This window comes from Podarcis vaucheri, assembly GCF_965113315.1.
Source record: "Podarcis vaucheri genome assembly, chromosome: 3".
NCBI lineage: Eukaryota > Metazoa > Chordata > Lepidosauria > Squamata > Lacertidae > Podarcis > Podarcis vaucheri.
Window position 1 is genome coordinate 73,953,680 of NC_138761.1, and position 21,767 is coordinate 73,975,446.

General features: G+C 39.6%; 2 protein-coding genes across 3 annotated transcripts in view; one reads left to right on the forward strand and one right to left on the reverse strand.

Annotated features, from left to right (window-relative positions):
• Positions 1 to 11,952, forward strand: part of WASF1 (WASP family member 1) — a 38,065-nt gene extending 26,113 nt beyond the window's left edge. For both annotated transcript variants that reach the window (XM_082216780.1, XM_082216779.1), the window contains 7 exons: positions 258 to 392; positions 2,452 to 2,605; positions 4,345 to 4,462; positions 5,753 to 5,925; positions 6,902 to 7,081; positions 8,382 to 8,977; positions 11,025 to 11,952. In XM_082216780.1, the coding sequence (XP_082072906.1) occupies positions 258 to 392; positions 2,452 to 2,605; positions 4,345 to 4,462; positions 5,753 to 5,925; positions 6,902 to 7,081; positions 8,382 to 8,977; positions 11,025 to 11,182 (1,514 nt within the window). In that variant the 3' untranslated portion in view covers positions 11,183 to 11,952. The remainder of the gene's footprint in view (positions 1 to 257; positions 393 to 2,451; positions 2,606 to 4,344; positions 4,463 to 5,752; positions 5,926 to 6,901; positions 7,082 to 8,381; positions 8,978 to 11,024) is intronic.
• The window catches only part of CDC40 (cell division cycle 40), an 89,368-nt gene extending 72,288 nt beyond the window's left edge, over positions 1 to 17,080 (reverse strand). The window contains exons 1-2 of the mRNA XM_082216774.1: positions 16,918 to 17,080; positions 15,548 to 15,684 (exon numbers count right to left, since the gene is read on the reverse strand). Coding sequence (XP_082072900.1) covers positions 15,548 to 15,613 — 66 coding nt within the window. The 5' untranslated portion in view covers positions 15,614 to 15,684; positions 16,918 to 17,080. The remainder of the gene's footprint in view (positions 1 to 15,547; positions 15,685 to 16,917) is intronic.
• Positions 17,081 to 21,767: the final 4,687 nt, after the last annotated feature.

Below are 21,767 nucleotides of genomic sequence, written 5' to 3' on the forward strand. Positions count from 1 at the left end.
GTACAGGGTCAAGCTTCTATTAAGGAGAATTGCAATGTCTTAACTTTCTTAAATTGGCAAATTTTGATAATAAACAGATTTACTAAGGTGGACAATGAAGCCACTGGATTGGGTAATTCCTCCAAGTGACGGAGGCAGGAGCAAAGAATTATGGGAGACAGGCTAATGTAAGAATGCCCTATATCAAAGAATAATTTAACAAATTTAGCTGCTTGTTCAAATTCTTAACCCTAACTTTTAAAAACTTTCCTTTGCAGGTAAATATGCAGAAGATATATTTGGTGAGCTTTTCAATGAGGCACACAGTTTTTCTTTCCGAGTGAACTCTTTGCAAGAACGTGTGGACCGTTTATCTATCAGTGTTACACAGCTTGATCCAAAAGAAGAAGAACGTAAGTTTTTATGTAAATAATATTATGTGTGGTCTTGTGGATCATATCAGCCATAGTTGCTATTAGTAGTGAGCATATCTGGTGTGAGATGCAAAAGACAACAACAAAAATATTTGGGGGAGGGAGATTCTAACAGAAATTGGCAGGGCGGTGTCTGAATCTGTGGATCTCCTGATTCATGGAGCCTTAAGAGGCTTCAGCAAAGACCTACCAAATGTTACTGAATTGTATCAGCACTTAGAATCTCTCTGACGCCAGTGATAGTCTAAATCAGAGCTTTCCAAACTGTGTGTCATGACACGTTAGTGTGTCAGCTGCAGTGTGTAGATGTGTCGTGCAAACACTCCCCACGCTCGTCCCCGGGCTGAAAGGGGGTTAGTTTAACCTCTGATTTGCTAGTAAAACTGAATTACTGTGTCACGAAATGATGCCTGACTAAAAAGTATGTCACCAGCATGAAAAGTTTGGAAAGCTCTGGTCTAGATGAAGGTGAACAAACTGACAGACAAATTAGAAATAATGTTGGCTAGTGGCCCTCTGCTTCAAGGTTATAGGGCAGCCTGCTTGGAATGAGATTGTACTTCCCCAAAATCAGGTTCATAAGTCAGGGGTACTCGTTCTGATCAGTGATGCCAGCTTTCCAGCTAAAGTTGGATTTCACCATGACATTTCATGCTTTAGTGCTGGGTAGCTAACCACTTTTACCCCAAGAACCACATAGAGGGTTGGCCACCTCCCCCTCTCTCACACACACCACTCATACTGTTATTTGTTATCAATTTGTGGGATTTTAAGTAGTCTCTACAAAAATACTAGGGGCACTGTTTTGTATTTTATGTCTTGTAAACTGCCTTGTGGAGACTTCACTTTGAAATATGACCTAAAATGTTTAAATAAATACTGTAATATCAGTACAGAATGCTGTCTCCAGGCTGTGGGTTAGAAAAGATCATACCCTTCTTTCTTGCTTTGCATTGGCCTACATGTTTGTGCCAAGCCCAATTCAAGATGCTGGTTTAAATGTGTAAAGTCCTAAATAGTTTCAGAGCTGGGTACCTAGAGTTGTACCTGCTCCCATGTGTGTCACTGCTTTCCTTTCAACATTACACGTCTTAATCTAGGTGTTTCTGCTGAATAAAACTCTATGGAATCTGCTAGGAGTGGGGCCTTTTCAGTTGTAACATCAGTCCAGGGACACCTGTTAAAACCAGACACTTCTATGTTTGTACCAGGCTACATCCTAGCTTTTTATTATTCCAGGCTTTCCTTTGCATTCTTTTTTTAAAAAAACTAGTTGCTGTGGATTTATGAGTCTTGCTGGCTTTTTGTTGCTCATGTGGCTTTGGATATTTTCCTGCTCTTTTTAATTTTTACAATATTGTTTTTTATTGATTGATCAATCAAAATTATAGTGCTATTCTTTATAGCAGGCCCGTCCAACTCCCAAGAGACTGTGATCTACTCACAATGTAAAGACCAGAGTTGTTGAGCTTTTTGGGGGGAGAACACAGTTGTTGAGGGTTTGTGGGTTGTTGTTTTTTTGTGTTTTTTTGAGGGAGAAGGACAGACTTTAAAGACATGACTAGTAATATGGGAGTAATGCTCATTGCTTTGCTACTCCAAATTATGCATATATATTTAAATACAGGCAACCCCCTATTTACGTGGGGGTTATGTTCTGATGCACTGCATGCGTCAGTGAAATTGTGTACATTTGAAACACCATTGAAAAAGCCTGTAAAAAAAACAGTTCTGTCCCAATCCCATTCTGGCCCTTTTCATATCGTTTTTGGGTCACTACCAGGTTCGTGGCCAATGCATGTATGTGCAGTCGTGCACATATTGAACACACATAAATGGGGAGTTGCCTGTACAGAATTGCATGGAATCTTCATCGTACGTGATCATGATTTCTTTTTGTAACTTTATTTTTAATGATTCAGCAACAATAATTTCCACAATCTACTTGTGTCTTATGAGCTACAATTGTCAAATACAACTTTTGCCTCCTAATGCAACATTTATATCTCACTATCTAAATGTTGATGGTTTTTTTCAGTTTCACTGCAAGATATAACAATGAGAAAAGCTTTCCGAAGTTCCACAACTCAAGATCAGCAGCTTTTTGACCGCAAGAGTCTGCCCATTCCTTTGCAAGAGACTTATGACACATGTGAACAGCCTCCTCCACTCAACATACTTACCCCTTACAGGTCAGTGTTAAAAAATGCACAGAATGCATTTTAATTTCTCAAACTTTACTAGTGATAAGCAAGAACCCTCTAATCAAGCGAATGAGTTTAATTTGGGAACTGGAGATTTGTGTAGCTCTATTCTTATTTTTACTAGGGCAGTTTTTACGAGGACAGCTAATCATTCTAAGATTACTTTTTGCATGTTCCATTAACTGTGATGACACAGTCCCTGAGAATGCATAACTGTTGTCTTCTTCACTGTGAAATCGTACTAGTGGCTCAACCAAATTCTTAGCATTCATGTAAATATCAGGTATGATGGGTATAGTCTTCTAGCCTCATACTTTAATCTTGTCCACAGCCCTACAAATACTCAGCCCACATTGTAGAGAAAAAGTGATGTTGCTGAGGGTTTTGTTTGTGATACAGTACTGCACAGGAACCTGTTATCAGGGCTACGGCCTGTAACATTTGATTTAACATGCAATAAAACTGCTAGCATATTTGCAAAGCTAAAGAGGGACGCGGGTGGCGCTGTGGGTTAAACCACAGAGCCTAGGACTTGCCGATCAGAAGGTCGGTGGTTCGAATCCCCGCGACAGGGTGAGCTCCCGTTGCTCGGTCCCTGCTCCTGCCAACCTAGCAGTTTGAAAGCATGTCAAAGTGCAGGTAGATAAATAGGTACCGCTCCGGTGGGAAGGTAAATGGCGTTTCCGTGCACTGCTCTGGTTCTCCAGAAGCGTCTTAGTCATGCTGGCCACATGACCCGGAAGCTGTACGCCGGCTCCCTCGGCCAATAAAGCGAGATGAGCGCCGCAACCCCAGAGTCGGCCACGAATGGACCTAATGGTCAGGGGTCCCTTTACCCTTTACTTTAAAGAGGGTCTGGTACAGCTTCAGATTGGATGAGGGACTGCATGATGAGATTCCTGAATGGTAGGAGCTTGGATAAGATGACCCCCAGGGTCCCTTTCCAACTGAACCATTCTATTACTTCTATGCAGAGTACATTTTCAAGCCCAGTGCTGGGGCCCTCAGGTGGGGCACTGACTTGCAGCCCAGAGGGACCCAGAGACCCATTGGCTACTCTCCCTTCCAGGACCCCAACCAAATGCATTGGATGGGCAAACTAGTCCTGCTGCAGCACTGACAGAGCAATTCAAATGGCCATAAGAATGCTTTGGGTAATGCAGCCAGCTGATTGGATGCAGTGGGGTAATCGAGCTGCCCGGTTGGCTGGAGTTAGAAGGAGGGCCTCTTCACCCTTCTCCCAGATGGATGGGTGGTGACTGAAGCCTCCTCTTCATTGCTTTAATGAAGAGAGAGCAGAGTCCAGCTGAAAAAGCCTGGTGGGACCTGATCTTCTCTTCTCTCCCTCACCCCATGGCAGCTTCCTTATCTCCCTTCCTTTCCCAAGATCCACTCTCAGCTTGAATTTGTGTACACACACTTGTTCAACCTCTGCATGTCTTTTCTTTTTTGGTACATGTAGAAGACTTCATTTTCCCTCCTCTCTTCCATATACTATTTGTTTGTGCCGTCCCCCTAAGAACAATCAATTTCTCTTATTGTTCACTTTATATAATGAAAATTATATAAACCTCATACCCTTCAAATTGGTAGGATTTTCTTTCCTTAATTGGGAGGTGAGGGTTCAGCAGTCTCCTTTTTGCTGTTACATGCTGCTACATGTTACATGCCATATTTTATATTTATTTAGTAACATGTTTTATCTAATAATCTTATTTTTCCTTTAGAGATGATGGAAAAGAGGGTTTGAAGTTTTACACCAATCCTTCCTATTTCTTTGATCTATGGAAAGAAAAGATGTTACAAGACACAGAAGACAAAAGAAAGGAAAAAAGAAAGCAAAAGGTATTATCCTCCTAAGAAATGAGTTACGTTAAGTGGTCCTGAAGGATGCCCTGCTTTTAAGAAAATTTAACATCACATGAATAGAACAAATTTTTCAGATTTGCACTATATTTTATTGGTTTTATTCCAATCATTTGCTTCTCTCTTTTTTTAACTAAAATTGACCAAAGCAACCAACAAAGCAAGACAAACCACAATAAAACAATCATTAAAATCAAACATGCTGTCATCCAGGAGGCAGAATAACACAAATAAAAAACATCCATAAAAGCCTTCTGAATGGGAGAAATTATCAAAGACTGTCTAAACACAGGAAGAGAAAAGATGCTGCTACTTTACAAAAGAAAAGAAAGGATGCTGCTGAGATATAGCCTAGTAATCTCAACCCAGTCTGGAAGCAGTTTCCCTTGTGTCAGGCAGAGGTTGTTCCCCATTATCATGTTAGCTGCCAAGATGGAAAATAGAAATATTTAGAAGGATTAAATCAAAATTTAATATGGTATAGTCAAATCTGGTCCATTGCTATTGCTGAAAAATTAACTCATAAATTAAGGTATACTAGAGGACAAACAAAAAAGATTCTCTTTCAGCTATGTGGGAGATTTTTATTTTATATACAGTATTAATGATAACAAAGTTCAAACTCCTGTGAAATATGCTACTGCGTTCTTAGTAACTTTTCAGCTTTAAGTGAGCATATCATGAGACTGAGGACAATATCCTGGTATTTATAAATAAAGCAAATATTTTAAAAGATGTCACTGCACCAATAATTATTTTTTCCAGGGATTTTATTTATTTATTTTACAAAATGTATGTGTCACTGGATTGTAGAAAACCCCCTCAAAAAAAGATTTGTATATGTGTTTGGGTTTAATTTTCTTTCTTTCTTAATTTGTGTATGTTTTTTAAGTGTATTAATTTATTTTAAGAAAAAACACTCAGGTAATCCATTCTCTTGCACGACATCTTATATGTCAGATAAAGGGGATGAGTGCTTATATAGATGAAATGCATGTTTCTACTCCTTGTGGCCTCTGTTCAAACACTATCTTCAGTGTTTCTCAATTAGCATGATTTACAAAGCATAATAAACCTTTGCATTAATAGCTGGAGCAATTAAAAATGTACATATAAAAGTTTGAATCAGTTGTAGTGATAAACCTTACTGATCTATTTTGAATTTTGTATTTGTCCTATAATTAAGTAATTTTGTTGGTGTTATAACAGATTGCATTATAGTTTTCCAGGAAAAACAGTTGTCAATTTATTTTTTGTGCTATTTTGTAGCAGAAGAATCTAGATCGTCCTCATGAACCGGAAAAAGTGCCGCGGGCTCCTCATGACAGGCGCAGAGAGTGGCAGAAGTTAGCCCTGGGTCCAGAGCTTGCTGAAGATGACGCCGGTCTCTTACATAAGCACATTGAAATTGCTAATGGCCCTGCGTCACATTTTGAGACGAGGTTTTCTTTTTTACTTCTTACTTTTAGTAGCTAATTATTTTGTATATTAGTTATAAAAAACATAAGGATTGGCCAGTTTGTAAAATAATTTTTCATAGAACTTAGAAAACTTGAGGCCATTGTTTGAACTTTTGATATCATAGACAAAATGCTCATGAGTTGGTGCTATCCATCACATCAAATTGTATTCTTCTCCTGACCTAGCAGCTTTTTTTCATGTATTGTCTGCATGGATTTTTGAGCTGCATAATCACCTGAGGCCTATTATGACAACACATTCCTACTATACCCATTTATATATTTGGATGTACACATGCTGTTTTTATGCTGGTTCTTCAGACAACCTCCTAACTACCAGCGGTTGCCACTCTGTCCTCTACACTGCCACTGCTGTTGTGATCCCTCCATTGTTCAGCTGTTCCTCCTTCAGTGTCTTAAGCCAGTGGTGTCCAAACTTTTTTCAAAGAGGGCCAGATTTGATGAGGTGAAGGGCCGTGGGGGCCAGCCAAAGGGCCAACCAAAGTTGTTGACCTTTTTTAAGGATTGAAGTGGTTCAGGCTAGACTTTGGACATGCCTGGTCTAAGCCTTTGTCCTCCTTTTGCCTCTATGTTTCAGAGAACCAGAAATCCCCTTTATTTGCTATCTACTTTGCAATTAGAAGAACTCAACCATTTACATTATTTACTGTTATTTGTATACTCTGTTAACATACAAAGATTGTTACAGAGTAACGTAAGTAAAAAATATTCGCTAAATGCTTGCGAAGTGCTTCCTTTATACTTGCAGTGCTACATTGTGTAACCTAGTTTGTCATGTTCTACTGATCATTTTGTACTGTTTCTGTCTTTGGTCTTAACCCCATACAAACTGCCAGAAGGACTGTCTTCATTCTTTTGAGGTTCTTGAAACCAATAGGGCTGTAAAAGGATGCAAAATTAGCATATGCAATTTGTAAGTGGATTTATTTCTTTTCAGACCTCAGGCATATGTGGAACACATGGATGGACCCTATTCTCTTTCTGCATTGCCATACAGCCAGATGACCGAATTGCTGAGTAGAGCAGAGGAACGTGTCTTAGTCAGGCCACATGAGCCACCCCCACCTCCACCAATGCATGGAGCAGGAGATGTGAAACCCATTCCACCCTGTGTCAGGTATGAAACACTTAAGATACTAATTCAGGACACCTTTTCATGAAACTGACAAAGCAGGGGAAAGATTGACACCACAGGTCTTGGCTATAGGCAAAATCAACCTATCAAGGAACTAAAAGGCATGGAATGCTTGTCTGCCAAATACTTTGATATACTGTACTATAATAAATACAGAACTTAACATTGAGATTTCAGTTTTGTTATACAGTGGTGCCCCGCAAGACGAATGCCTCGCAAGACGGAAAACTCGCTAGACGAAAGAGTTTTCCATTTTGGAGGTGCTTCGCAAAACGAATTTCCTATGGGCTTGCTTCGCAAGACGACAATGTCTTGCGAGTTCCTGCTGGTTTTTTCCCCTTCCCCCCCTTTTTCTAAGCTGCTAAGCCGCTTATCAGCTGATCCGATCAGCAGAAAAGCCGCTAATAGCGCTAATCCGCTAATCCTTCAATGGGCTTGCTTCGCAAGATGAAAAAACTGCTAGACGAAGAGAATCACAGAACGGATTCTTTTCGTCTTGCGAGGCACCACTGTATTATTACTGAAAGAAAACTTACATTAAAAAAAACCAAAAATCAGTTTTTCAAAGTGTCTTTTAAAGTACTATCTTGTTCGGTACAAAACACTCTAAAGTGTAAGTCTAAAAAACAGACTTCAAACACAACTTTATATGAGTTTTAGAGTGTTTTCCAGTGCAGGACACAGGCACTGATTTTCGAAAATAGGTAAGGAAAATATCCTGTTTCAGCTCACACAGTATTAGCCATGTGGGGACCTGGCTTGAGACATAGGCTTCGAGAAACGAACACATTCCAAAATCTAGTTGTAAATTTGTTAACATATTTAGAGATCAGTTTAATACTAGTTCCCAGTTCTAAAGTGCTTTCATACTATGCTTTAAAAGCAGGTGTGGGGAACCCATAGCACTCCAGATGTTGTTGGGACTCCAATTCTCACCAGCTGTAACCACCTTGGCCAATGGTCAGGAATAATGGGAATTGCAGTCTAATACCATAAAGAGGGCCACAGATCCCTCACCCCTGCTTTAAGTTGGTTTCAGTCTAGCACGGGCCATATGACAGAATTTATGGAACATTCTCAAAAAGTGAAAGCGTAAATAATGAAGTGTTGTTGTTACATTGTTTGAGTAGTAAATGACTAAACTATGGTGCCCTTTAGCATACGTGTGCAAAAATATATCTGCAATAGCCTTATTACTGGAGTTTACTTGAAAGTTAAATATAAATGCCCTGTGGCCAGCTTTCACTCTTATAGTAATTGCTTGGAGTGTTTTTCATTTCAGCTCTACCACAGGTTTGACTGAAAATCGTCCTCAGTCACCTGCTACTGGCAGAACACCAGTGTTTGTGAGTCCTACTCCTCCTCCACCTCCACCACCCCTTCCATCCGCCTTGTCAACTTCTTCATTAAGATCTGCAATGACTTCCACTCCACCACCTCCAGTGCCGCCGCCTCCACCCCCTCCAACAGCTGTTTTGCAAGCTCCAGCTGTGCCTCCGCCCCCAGCTCCTCTCCAGATTGCTCCTGGAGTGCTTCACCCTGCTCCTCCTCCAATTGCACCTCCTTTGGCACAACCCTCTCCTCCCGTCACCAGAGCGGCCCAAGTCTGTGAAGCCATTCCAGTTCCACAGGGCGAAATGCAAGGACTTCCTCCACCTCCTCCTCCTCCTCCATTGCCACCTCCTGGCATCCGACCCTCATCACCTGTTACAGCACTCTCCCACACTCCCACATCTGTTGCCCCTGGGGCTCACGTTCCAATAATGCCTCCATCACCACCTTCACAAGTCACTCCTGCTCCTGAGCCCAAGCGTCACCCATCAACACTACCTGTCATCAGCGATGCCAGAAGTGTCCTTCTGGAAGCAATACGAAAAGGTATCTCTTCTGTTCATTGGTTAGCAGCGTTATTCGTTTAATGAATCAAATACTCTCTTAGCAGATTTAATGTTTTCAATTAAATTATTTCTGATGAGGATATTTTAAACACTTCATTGGTTCTGCAAAATAGGCAGATTACCATATATAGATTCTTTTCTCATATGCACTTTACATATCCTTGGCTAAAGTGTAAAGGTGACATGTTAGAAGTTTATAAAATTATGCATGGCCTGGGGAAAATAAATAGAGAAAAGTTTTTATTCTTCTGTCACAACACTAGAATTAATGGACACCCAGTGAAGCTAAATGTTGGAAGATTGAGGATAGATAAAAGAAAGTTCTTCATGCAGCACATAGCTAAACTGTGGAACTAAAGAGGATTAGACATAACATAGCCATGATGCCTATGTTTTGCCTTCACAGTTGGAGGTGATAAGGCCACAGGAGGGGAAAACCACAGGAGGGGAGAATGCTCTTGTGCTCAAATCCTGCTTGCGGATTTCCCATCAGCTTCTGGTTGGCCACTTTGAGAACAGGGTGTTGGACGAGATGGGCTCCTTAACATAATGGGCTCCTTAACATAAGAATGTAAAAGTGGCTTCATATAAATGTTAGCTGAAGAAGTGTTCACACAACAGAACAATTGGCTTACAGTTTTATGACCATGAGGTTATAGCAAATAATGTTTCTTTAAATTGAGCCAGAATGACTTTAAAACCCACAATTTATGTAATAAATAGAAAAACCAGGTTTTCCTTTCTATTATCTGCAAATTGTTTAACCAGTCAAATACAGATAGATATTGTGCTGGTCATGTTACATCCTTCTGCCACCTAAAAACTATGATAATTTTCATGACGTCGGTCTTTTTACATTGTCAACTTTAGATAATTAGTAGCTTGAGAATGGTTTCAGAAAAGCTGTGTATTTTGTCAACTTAAATAAAGCAAAGCAGAAAGGGGGTGGGCATATAAGACAATCACCAAGTGGTATTCTGCTTTGTGTATATACTGCATATCCCAACATTGGAAGGTCAGGCTTGCTTAACATTTGGAGAGCATGTGCTCTTAGACGTTGTTCTCCAGGATAATTTGAGAGAGACTAGTTTTATCTCCTGGGAGTCTTAGTCACCATATCAGAGGCTACAATTTTTATAGCAATTTAGCAGCAAACCTCGGAATATTTATTGAGGGAGTTGTTGACATTTCCCTTTGCTGTTAAATTACTCTGAAATAATAAAAGAAGCCATTATCCCATTTCTACTAGACTTTGCTGCAGTTTACTCTTCACGTGTGACTCTCTCCACGTGCAACTAACTATGCAGGCAGAATTTATTTTTTAATCAACTTTAAGGAGAAGTTGGAATTTTTTCATATGAGCAACTGTTGTTGATGAGTTTAGAACCCTAAAAAGGACAATGAAGAAGAAAAAAAGGGTATATAATATTTATTGTTGCTAATGCTTACTGGTAGGTTTAGCATCCATCAGCCTTCTATTTGAGCTGATTTCTAAAGTTACCAGGAAAAAACTTCATTGTCACTAAAGGACCATTGAATATTTAATACAAGCTACAGCAGAAGTTTGTTGTTGCTTTTTACAGTAAAAGCATGATTGAAAAGAATATATGCCTCTCAAAAAGACATCTGCATTAGTAGCCAATTATAACTTCAACCTTTGTTACTTTTTTAAAAAAAATTAGAAATAGCTTATGTTCAGGAGGAGAAACTGGAGTGTCATTGTGTGATAATGGCATTTTTATGCCTTATGATATATTTCCATACACTTATGTCCTTAGGAGAAGAATCAAAACAATTTCCTCTATGTTACATGAAATCCCCTCCCTGTATAAACCTATAGCCATATACAAACTAGTTTTTTGTGGAGATTTGCAAGATACTGGGGAAACCACAAATGCATGAACTATAAAAAGCTGTCTAAAACAATTGAGAATTTTTGGCATTGCTTTGAACAAAGCAAGTTCATATTAGCATGTCTGATAAATATGGTGTACACAGTACTATTAATTCCCCCCATGTACTTTTAGGTATTCAGTTACGAAAAGTTGAAGAGCAACGTGAACAAGAAGCTAAACACGAGCGTGTTGAGAATGATGTTGCCACCATCTTGTCTCGTCGCATTGCTGTGGAATACAGTGATTCAGAAGATGACTCAGAGTTTGATGAAGTTGACTGGTTGGAGTAGAATGGATATATGCTACTAAACTGAATGCTGATGTCCATTGTGGTGCTTGTTCTTTAAAACTGTTTGGTCATTTCTAGTGTTTTTGTATTTTCTTTATATAATCCATGTTTTTCTACTTTTCAGTTCACAAAATGTTGGCACATCTTTGAAACTAAATGTTTTACAGTGATACAGCTCTTTTAAAAGAGTGTAATTTTGTTCCAGTAGACCACTAAGTATTAAGCATGGGCAGCTGTTGGTAGAGTAGCAGATTAAAATTTTCTGGCATATCTTTAACTGTGCACTTTGTGAATTTTAAGTTATGAAGGCAGAAGCTTCCAGGAGAGTTGTACGTAGTAATGAGCATTACTACACTGTTAACAGTTTAAAAACAGAGAAGGGTGTAATCCATCAAGTGCTGCAATTCCCAGGTACTTCATAGGGACTTGAGCAGGAGAAGAACTTGGGGGTTTGCACCCTAGTTATTACTGCCTTGATTAAATCTGTACATTACAAGGTACATGTAGTTCTAGCAGCACTGGACACACTGAAAGAAAAACAAATAATGATCTTTGGGGGTTTTATTGTTGTTTTTAATTAAAAATATGGCCTTATTTGAATGTTTTAAGATTTTCTTTACTGGTACCTATTGTGTGATACTATTTTGCCTGCTTGAGAGTTTGACCCTCCTCCCCCACCTTGTGAAATCTTCTGACTTAGCCATTCTATGTAACTTATGTAACTGTTAGAAATAACAGTTTGATTTAAATAAATGGTTTGTTTTAAATGTTTCTAGCTGTTGCTTTTTTCAGCACCGAGTCACTTTAAGAGCATTACTATATAAGAAACAAAAACAACAGCAGACAACACCAATGTTTGGCTGAATTTGTAGCCCTACTCAGAGGGAATTTATTGCCTTAAGTAAGTCAGGAACTACTTAGTATGAATCAACCAATCACACCAACCAAAATTAAAACAATTGCTTGTTTCTTAAATTAGCTGTGCTATGAAAACATTAGCTTCAGCTGAATTTACCCAATCCTCAAGTTCTTTATCTACAATTAATAATTGTTACCATTCACTGTTAGAAAACAAGGGTCATCACCTTAAAAAAACAACCACCACCATGTATTTATATAACAAAATGCTGTTTTTGTCTATGTGGTATGTATCTGCAATTTTATTCCTTCCCAAACAGCTAGAATAACAAAAAGGGTCAAAACACCAATTTGATTTAGCTAAGTAATGAAGAACCTAATGCACTGTTTAGTTTAACACGAAATAACCTAGCTTCTCGATTTTAACAGTCTGCGTAGGAAGGCAATGTGTAACTGACAGCTAGAGAACTCATAGCTCTTACACTTTCCAAAGTAGGCTGATGATCATTAGCAGGTGGGAGGCTGTTTTATATTTCCTGCTCTATACTACAGAGCAATCTATTCTGCCTCTCAAAAGAACCCATAAAGCAGCTTGATGGTAAATTCTGCCTTCAAAGAAATGTTTGTGTGCCAAGAAGTGCTGCCAGAAATAACTGTGATGAATCACACATAATCTGTAATCTATATAAAGGAGTTTTTTTGTCTCCTAATATGTTCTAATGAACAGATTAATTAGAACTAAACTAACAGCTATAAATATTTTGTCTACAGATGAGCTTTCCAACCTTGACGAGGGAGATTCTCTGTAAGTAAGTGATGTTTTGCAAGAATTTGGATCAACTGAGAGATATGCCTACTACTTTCTGCCCAAAGCAAACCGTTGCCTGTGGCAGTCTCTTTACCTTGTTTCTCTGGGAAATGGGCTGACTGATTCATTTGCTATGGTTAGTAGCCAGTTTTTTTGCATAGTGCAAGTCAGCCATTTCAGAGACACACCTGATAATTGCTACCTAGGTACTACCATGCACTTTCAGTCTACTTCATCCTTTTTCATTGGTATTTTAAACAAGCAAAATTACTGCCATGGTTTTTTCAAATTCTGTGCAAGTAAAAGCTGAATTCTGGAAAACATACATAATTTTTTGCAAAGTGAACTATGTTTTCTGCACTTCTGTGTAAGAAGAAAATATTGATTTTGATACTGGTCACAGAAATCATTCTGAAACTCAATTCCCCCCCCCCCAAGACATTTGTCTAGTCTCAATAAATGTGGATATAGGCTTGAAAGTGTTCCATTTGGAGAGACAGCTAAGCAGGACTTAGTTTTGCAAATAGTCTTTATCCTGATAAGCCAGAGGTGCTACTGTGCCCGCAGATGGTGTTTGCACTCTCCCTGAAGGACCAGGTTTATCTTTTGCAGATGCTTGTAGCTCAAGTGGCATGGAGAGGTTCCTTTCAGCTAATGCTGGTGCACCTTCTCTTCAGCTGGAATAGCCTGGCCACAATCATTCATGCTCTGGTACATCTCAAATTACTGCAACCCATTTTACTTGTGTTTAATTGTGTTTGTATTTTGACACTATGCTGAATATGACTAACAAATTGTCTAATCCAACAAGCTACCATACTCGCTGTCATTATGGCATGAAGCAATACCATGAAGTTGCCAGTTCTCATCTCCTGTTGAAAACTGTTTGCTTCTACATGACTCAGCAATAACCTTACATGGCTTCTGGAGACAGTGTTAATGAGATAGAAAGTGGGGCCATTGGTGGTCTTTTCAGAAAACAACACCCCAGCAGCCTTCCTGGAGGCTAATGCAATGCCTGATAGCATCATCTTGGTGCCACTCTGCCCCAGTTAACACTGCAGTGTTATGTAGCCATGTGCTCAAGTTTTAACAGTATGACCAGTTGTGACTCAGAAATATGCGCCTCCCAAGGTTATTGGCAGTGCTGGCAGTGACATCCACACAATGCTTCTTAGCAGTAAGTCTGATAGTGTGCAGATTTTTCTTCTACACTTAATCCCTACACATATGAATCTTGATCCATATGAGAATCCTCACATGGATGTTTCTCTATGCAGATAATCCTGGCTATATTAGGACTATCACTATCATTATTATATTTACTGCCTTTTCCCCTGACAAGACTGAAGGCAGCTGACAGGTTTTTTTAATTTTTTTTTTGCTAAAAATATAGATTTTTTTAAAAAAAACTAAACACTGATATAATTAAAACTATATACATATAAAATCTGTTTAAACATACAAATAATTATAATAAAAACAGCATGGCACCAGCCCTTTTGTTAAAAGTCCATTTCCAAAAACCTGGTAGAAGAAGAAGGTCTTCACCTGCCAACCAAAGGACAAGGAGGGAGCCAGTCTAGCTTCTTGGGGAAGGGGGCAGTTCCAAAGTCAGGGGGCAGCCACCAAGTATGCCTGTGAAAGTGGTGGGACTGAAAAGACCTCCCCTCAAGATCTCAAAACCCAGACAGGTTCATATGAGGGAATATGGTCTTTCAGATATCTTGGACCTAATCTGTATAGTATTTTATAGGTCAAAACTTTGAACTGTGCCCAGAAACAGACTGGTAGCCAGTGGAGCTGTTGTAGCAAGGAAATAGTATGCTCCCTACAATCAGCCCCAGTCAGCAACTTGGCTGCAGCTCTTTGAGTTTTTGAGTACTTTTCAAAGGCAACCCTATGTAGAGTATGTTACAGTATTCCAAATGTAATATAACAATACACTTCATGTATAATTCCTGCATCATGCTAATTTTGGTGAACTACTAAACATGAAGAAGAAAATGAAACATTACAACTCCAGTATTGACTGGGTAGGAGTTTGAAACATAACGTGAGACAAACATTTCCCTGAATCCACATTTCAAGGTCTCTGTCCTCTCAGTGTACAGAGCAGATCATAGGATTTGTGGAGTCTGAATGAATGGTATTGTATACTCCATAGAGGAGACGGCTCTGTGCACCTCTGTGTGTTATGGTTCATTTCCCCCTCACCCTTCTCCCACCACAATACCCATTTCCTGTTTTCCAGTTCCACACTAAAATGCTGTACAGAAAATACTAGAATCCCCTTAGGAACCGTCTCAAAAATGATCATTGTTTGACATTTGCAAAACAGTGATACTATCATATAGAATGGGAGAGGAAAACAGTTTAAGGTTTGGTAGTTTTCAATTAATTAGCATGTTGAAACTGGAGTTCAAGGGTCAATCATGGCATAAAGACAGGCACCTGACAGGACAGTTGATTACGCTCCTTGTGTGTTTTGGTGAACACCATCACACTGCATATACATGGACATTACACAGGGCTCTGCATACAGAAAATCCCACACATAATCCTTGGCATCACCAGCAATTTTGGGAGATACTGAGCCCCAGGAGAACTGCCACTAGCCAAACATGCAATACTGGATTACATACAGAATGTATACAGGAGGTCGCATAAATATTATAAAGTGGGACTTGCACAACTTACATATCTCAGTGTCTCAGTGTCCTTCTGAAGTTCCATAACAGTTTTCCTCTCATCATTTATTTTCATTCTATAGCAGCAGCTTCACAATCACCACAGATGAAATTTGTAATTTTGATCCTTTATTGTGCTTTCGGAATCTGGGGGAATAAAATACTCTCTTTTACCTTTTGAAAAGAGGGTTTTAAGAATGATCATGTCATGTTGCTTTCTTCCCCAGTCTAATCCTCTATTTATAGAATCAAAGAATTGTAGAATTGGAAGGTGCCCAAGAGTCATCTAGTCTACCCCCCGGAATGCTCCTTGATTTACACCATGCTTGTAAGTAAGAAATAGAATGGTAGCCAATATAGTTTGCGCAAATGCTTGCATCAGCACAAAAATACAAAATCCTCTCAGTTCCATAGACTGGGTGGATGGATGCAAATTCTGTAATTGCAGAATAGCTAAACTTTACACTGACTGATTACATTTTTCTGAAACGTTATTAAAAGGTTTATCATAAAATCATAGAGTTGGAAGAGAACCAGGTATCATCTAGTCCAACCTCCCCAATGCTCAGTCCCCCATCCATTTTGAAACCAAACCAGACCCTGCTTAACTTTGCAAATGTGCTAGCAGTTTTATTGCTACACCAGCATCCCTTACAGATTGGGGGTTACAATAAAGAGTTAACGTCTCATGGTCACCAGAGCTGCCTTTCTATCTCCTGACTTGCATTCTTGTGTTTTTTGCCAATATAAGTTTTATTATGTACATTTGGTAGCCTCTTATTCTTTAAAAAAGTTATGTTTATAACAATTGCATGCCAATCTTGAGCTGAAATGAATACTGCATGGAGTCCATGTCATAGATAGCTCTCGGGAAGAATGAGGGCCCTCTGCTGCTAGCATGCCAACAGTTTTTTAAGGCCAAAATTGTGATGTGGCAAAATATTAGCTAGCTTATTATTTTTGGGAAAATAATATCTAAGCACCCACTCTGTTCTTGAGATTGTAATTTGTTTTAAAATGGTGTTGGTGTTGTTGATGTTAATTCAATTTATATATGCCCTTTATCAAAGTTCCCAAGGCGGTGTAAAACATTAAAAACATAATAAAAAGCACAATAACAGACAGCATAACAATAAAATAAACATATTGACAGCAATAACATCTCTGCATAGTGTGTATATGTTAAAACCAGGACCAGCAGGATACAGCTGAGGTCGCATGATAAAGCAAAGTCGTCCACAGTGCCTGTCTCTCTAAATTGTGTGTTGTGCCACACTCGCCACAGAAGCCATGTGATGTTATGCTGCACACCCTCTCCCCATAGCAGCTATTTTGTGACTGGAGCCCACAGAACTCTTTCAAAATTGTAAATGTGCTTACTAGTCCAAGATGGTTGGCAACCTTTGGCTTATGCTCTTGGAAGTAGTATTCAGCCACCATGATTAGTAGCCATTCATTGACTTATCCTCCAGGACTTTGTCTGATCCCCAGGCAAGAAGAAGCTGGTCACCTGCAGTTGCTCAAGGGACCCTGCTTTCCACAGTGCTCGAGTCATCCTGCTGATGTTTCACTCACAGCTAATCTTTTTGTATCAAAAGCCTAATGGAGAAAGAAAAGACTTGGAATTTAGTAAAAGAGTCTGTGAAAATGGAAATGCACACCAACAGGTGGCAGCATCCCCCTGCTTTTCACAATCTGGAGCTCATTAAAGATTTCCAGAAGATCTTTGGAAGAGCTGCTTTTGTGACATTTTATCTACACAAATGCATACAAGAAGCATGCGCCCCCTTTTCCATGATCACACCTGAATATTTGGTAAAGGTTCAGTTCACTGCATCTGTACACTGGTGAGCAGAGAGGTGGATGACTGTCGCACGTGATGGTGCACACTCATCTCCGTAAATGGCATTTGTGAAACAGTGATGAGTGTGGATATGGTAACATATGGGATATAAGAGTAAGCAAGGCTGCTCTCCCATTAGGCAAAGTCCGGCAACCACTTCAAGCAGCAGGTACTGGGCAGGGAGGGGGAGAGCAGCAGCTCCCTGGTTGTTGCTCCTAATGTGCCCTGCCCAGTTCCCTGTGTCTGAAGACACAGCTATGTAGGCTATATCACATGCCTTTGCCCCGCACTAAATTAGCCTGCTGCCTCAGGTGCTGTGGAAGACCCATTACCAGGGTGAATTAAGATTCAGCTTCTGTTTCTGGGCTGAAGTTGAGTGGCGGTGGGGAACACACATTATTCTTTGCAACAGGCAGTGAAGTGTTCAGCCCTGTGTGTAAAGTTTATCAGTGATACAAGAATATTGCCATAAGAGAGTTGGGGTTGGGAAGGCAAAACTCCCCAAGCATATGGAATGCAATCACAGAATAGGGCTTGTGAGCAGTGCTTGATTGCAAAAAGTGCCTGATCTTAGGTTTATATTGTAGGTGTTTTCCTCACAAGCAAACATAGCAAACTTGGGGCAGAGGGGATTGGTAGAGGCGGGGAGGACAGGACATGACCACTTTTCCAATGCCGAACTTCCCCTCTCAAAGTTGCTTTGCCAATATTTTAATCAGGCATATTTGCATCCTTGCATTCAGTTGTGGTATACTAAGGAATTTTGTGGAAAAGCTTCCTGCCTAGGTATGCTTAAATTCACAGTTACTTTCATAAAATCATAGAATTGTAGAGTTAGAAGCAATCCCAGGGGTCATCTGGTCCAACCCCCTTCAGTGCAGGAAATTGCAACTAAAGCATCCCTTGCAGAAGTTCTCCAACCTCTGCATTAAAACCTGCAGTGAAGGAAAGTCCAGGGGGAGTCTATTCCATTCTTACTTCAGCAGTGCTCTCTAAAGGGCAGTTGCTTCTAAAAATAAAACACATTTACTGATGTTGATATAATGAAGAGCAGCCTGTCAAGGCCATATCTACATGTGAGCTTCAAACATGCGCTCAGGAAGCACAGTTGAGCCAGTATGATACAAACTTTAACGGAGATGGGATGCTCATCTCAGCTCATCTCAGCTACCTGCCAATCTCCCATTCCCACCACCCTTCTGAGTAATACCCCTCCCCACCTTCTCACTATATAGAAGGATCTGGCAACTTCTGTTTCAGTGTATCTGAAGAAGTGTGCATGCACACGAAAGCTCATACCAAGAACTAACTTAGTTGGTCTTTAAGGTGCTACTGGAAGGAATTTTTTTATTTTAACGGAGATGTACATCTAGTGAAGCTGTCTTTTCATGAAACAGGGAATAGTTTCCTGCACACAGCAGATGCAAAACCTGAAGCTCAATATCTATTAAACCAGCCTTCATCAGCCTTATGCCCTTGAAATAGCTGTGTTGGCTGGGGCTGATGGGAAATGTAGTCCAAAACTTGTGAAGGGCACCAGGTTGGCAAAGACTGCCTTAAACTAATCTACCAAAAGTACTTCTGCAGTGGTAAAGTCACAAATGAAAGCAGTTCAGACAAAATGAAGTGACCTATACAGACAGGAATGGAGTTTTAAGACTCATTTGATCTTTCAGTTATAATCATAACTAGCTGCTCCTTTATTTTTTCTTCTGCGAGCAGCTATGTCTGACTGTACCCTTCCCATCAAACACAGGGATTGCCTCCCTGTGGATAAATAAGGACAATTTTAAAAACTTGAGGAGAAAGGTATCCATCGGATAAGAGACCTTCTGCCTAGAGGTAAAGCAACCTCAAAGCATGATCTCCTAGAGAAATTGGATGATGCCCAGTTAACCTGGTTTCTATCTATTCAATTGTGCACATTCATTCTGTTGGGAGCCACTCAGAGTGGCTGGGGAAACGCAGCCAGATGGCCGGGTTATAAATAATAAATTATTATTATTACTATTATTTGCAAGATACTTGGAATGCAAGGGGAATGGCCTTCATTCTCTTATGTCATTTGAATCTCTATATAACAAATCAAAATATGGCATAAAAGGAGCTGCAACTTTAAATTATAGCATTCTTTTAGAACAATATGCAGGTAATACAGGAGGCCTCCAGACAGTGTGGGAAAGAGAATTGGGGATTCTAATTGCACATAATAAATGGCAATCAATTTGGCACAACCCATCCCTAAGTACAATCTCTGCTCGTTTGCAGGAGGCTTCTCTTAAAATTGTATTTCGCTGGCACTGGACTCCACCACGTCTAGCCAAAATAAACACTACCCTCTCTCGCCCATGCTGAAAAGGCCACTGAGTGATAGGCTCATATTTTCATGCATGGTGGAGTTGCACGCTGGTATACACCTTTTGGGGAAAGGTGTTCCAGATTATTTCCAAAATTACTCAGCAATCCCTTCCACCCAATTCAGCTCTTGCCTTGTTATCCTTAGGCTCAAATTTAAAAAATAACCTTAAATGCAGAGACTTAATATTATTTTGTATTATCAGCTAACAGAAATCCCCCTTGAAACCTGGGTAAATAATATTTGGAATGTGGCTCTATTGGAATGCCTTACTCGCCATAGAAGGGTAATTAAAGGCACTTCAAAGATAGACATTTTTGGCGAGACTTGGCTTCCATTATTTTCCTTTATAAATGAGACAGTATATACTTTCATTGCACCCACAACACAAGAATCTCTGTGGAGAAGATACCTGAATTGACAATGCATAAATAAATGTATTGCTTATGTACTGTGTACTGCATATGAAACTTAAGAATGTACCACTGGACAAGTTACTGTAGTTCTATGTTGTTCTTGTATTTACATGAAAATCAATAAAAAATATTTGAATTAAAAAAACCACACACACAGGGATTGCCTTTCTAATTTTAAACACGTTAACCCCAGATTTTCATTTTATAAATGACAGCAAAGATGCTTTGCTGATTAAACTACTGCTGTCTACACAAATGCTGAGCTTGTGATAGCATCACATTCTTGTTCATCAACTGCTTTATTTTTATTTTTATTTAAGTGCCCAAAGTGGAACTTCATAAGTCAAATTCTTTCTAATTCAAAATTTTGACTATAATTAAAAAAAATTCTCATTGCCAACACATGATTGTTCAAAACACCTTCATTAACTTACTGTTCAGAGAAGAGTAAACACAGCCAGGAGAAATATCAACTGCACAGATTGTCTTACTTGGCAACTGGAGTAGTTTAGAATAATCTTTGTATGTCATGTGCCCTTGCATGTGCTGCTCTCACCAGCATCTCCTGCACAGCCAGACACCTTCTTACATCACAAGACAGTCTCAAGAATAAATAAACACTCAGAATTCAGGTTTATTTTGAAATAAGTATTATTGAAATCAGTGGGGCCTACTTTTGAGCAAGCATAGCTAGTATTTATCAGGTTCCCTTACATCCTTTGGCAGTTCACACATTTTCTTCCAGATCACACCTACGTCTTTCGCCAGATCACTTTTTACATACTGACTAACTACCTACAGTAATAAATTATTTTATGGGGCTATGAGCAAGGTATGTATGACAAAACCCTTTGGGTTGAAAACCCCTAACTCACACGTTACAGCAAACTAAGCAGTGGTGGCTGACACAAGCCTTATTTAATTGATATCTCAAACTGCTGTACAGCAATCATGACTGCTATGTAGTTTTTCAAAATGGGTATTCCCATATTTTAGTTCTGGCAATGCAAAAATCACAGAAGTGTGAATTTTGAAGGATAGTTATGCTTGTGTATTGTTTTGGGAACCAAATTCCTATGCCATCCCCTACTAAAAATACAAATGCAAAATGGATAATAAAAACATAATCATGAAAAAGAAAAACACCCAGCAGGGCAATGAAAACACAAAAACCATCTCAAGTACACATACAGTACTTTGGTTTTTTTTACAGTTGTGGACAAGAATCGAGGCATTTGGAGTATAAGATGCAAGAGGGTTTCAGTAGTGAGACCCAGATGCCTTACTGTCTCTGTACCACCAAGGCCACCACTACAGACGGTCATATTGCACCTCCTAGGGTTCAAGTGACACAAAGAGTGAGTATGGCCCAATACAAGCCACTTGGCCCTATAAAGCTACTGACTTTGGTCTGGTTCTTCAGCTTGACCTCTCCGCCTGGGCAAAGGAATTATGGAAAAATCTTCATTGTGAGGAGGGCGGCTGAGAAAAGGACTGAAGAACAAAGGGGAAGGTAGTGAGAAAGAGTTTGAAGCTGGCTGCATGGTCATAATTTAACATGTGAGGTTTCATGGTACCTCCAACAGCTTGTGTGTCCTAAAAAAGAAGTTTACCA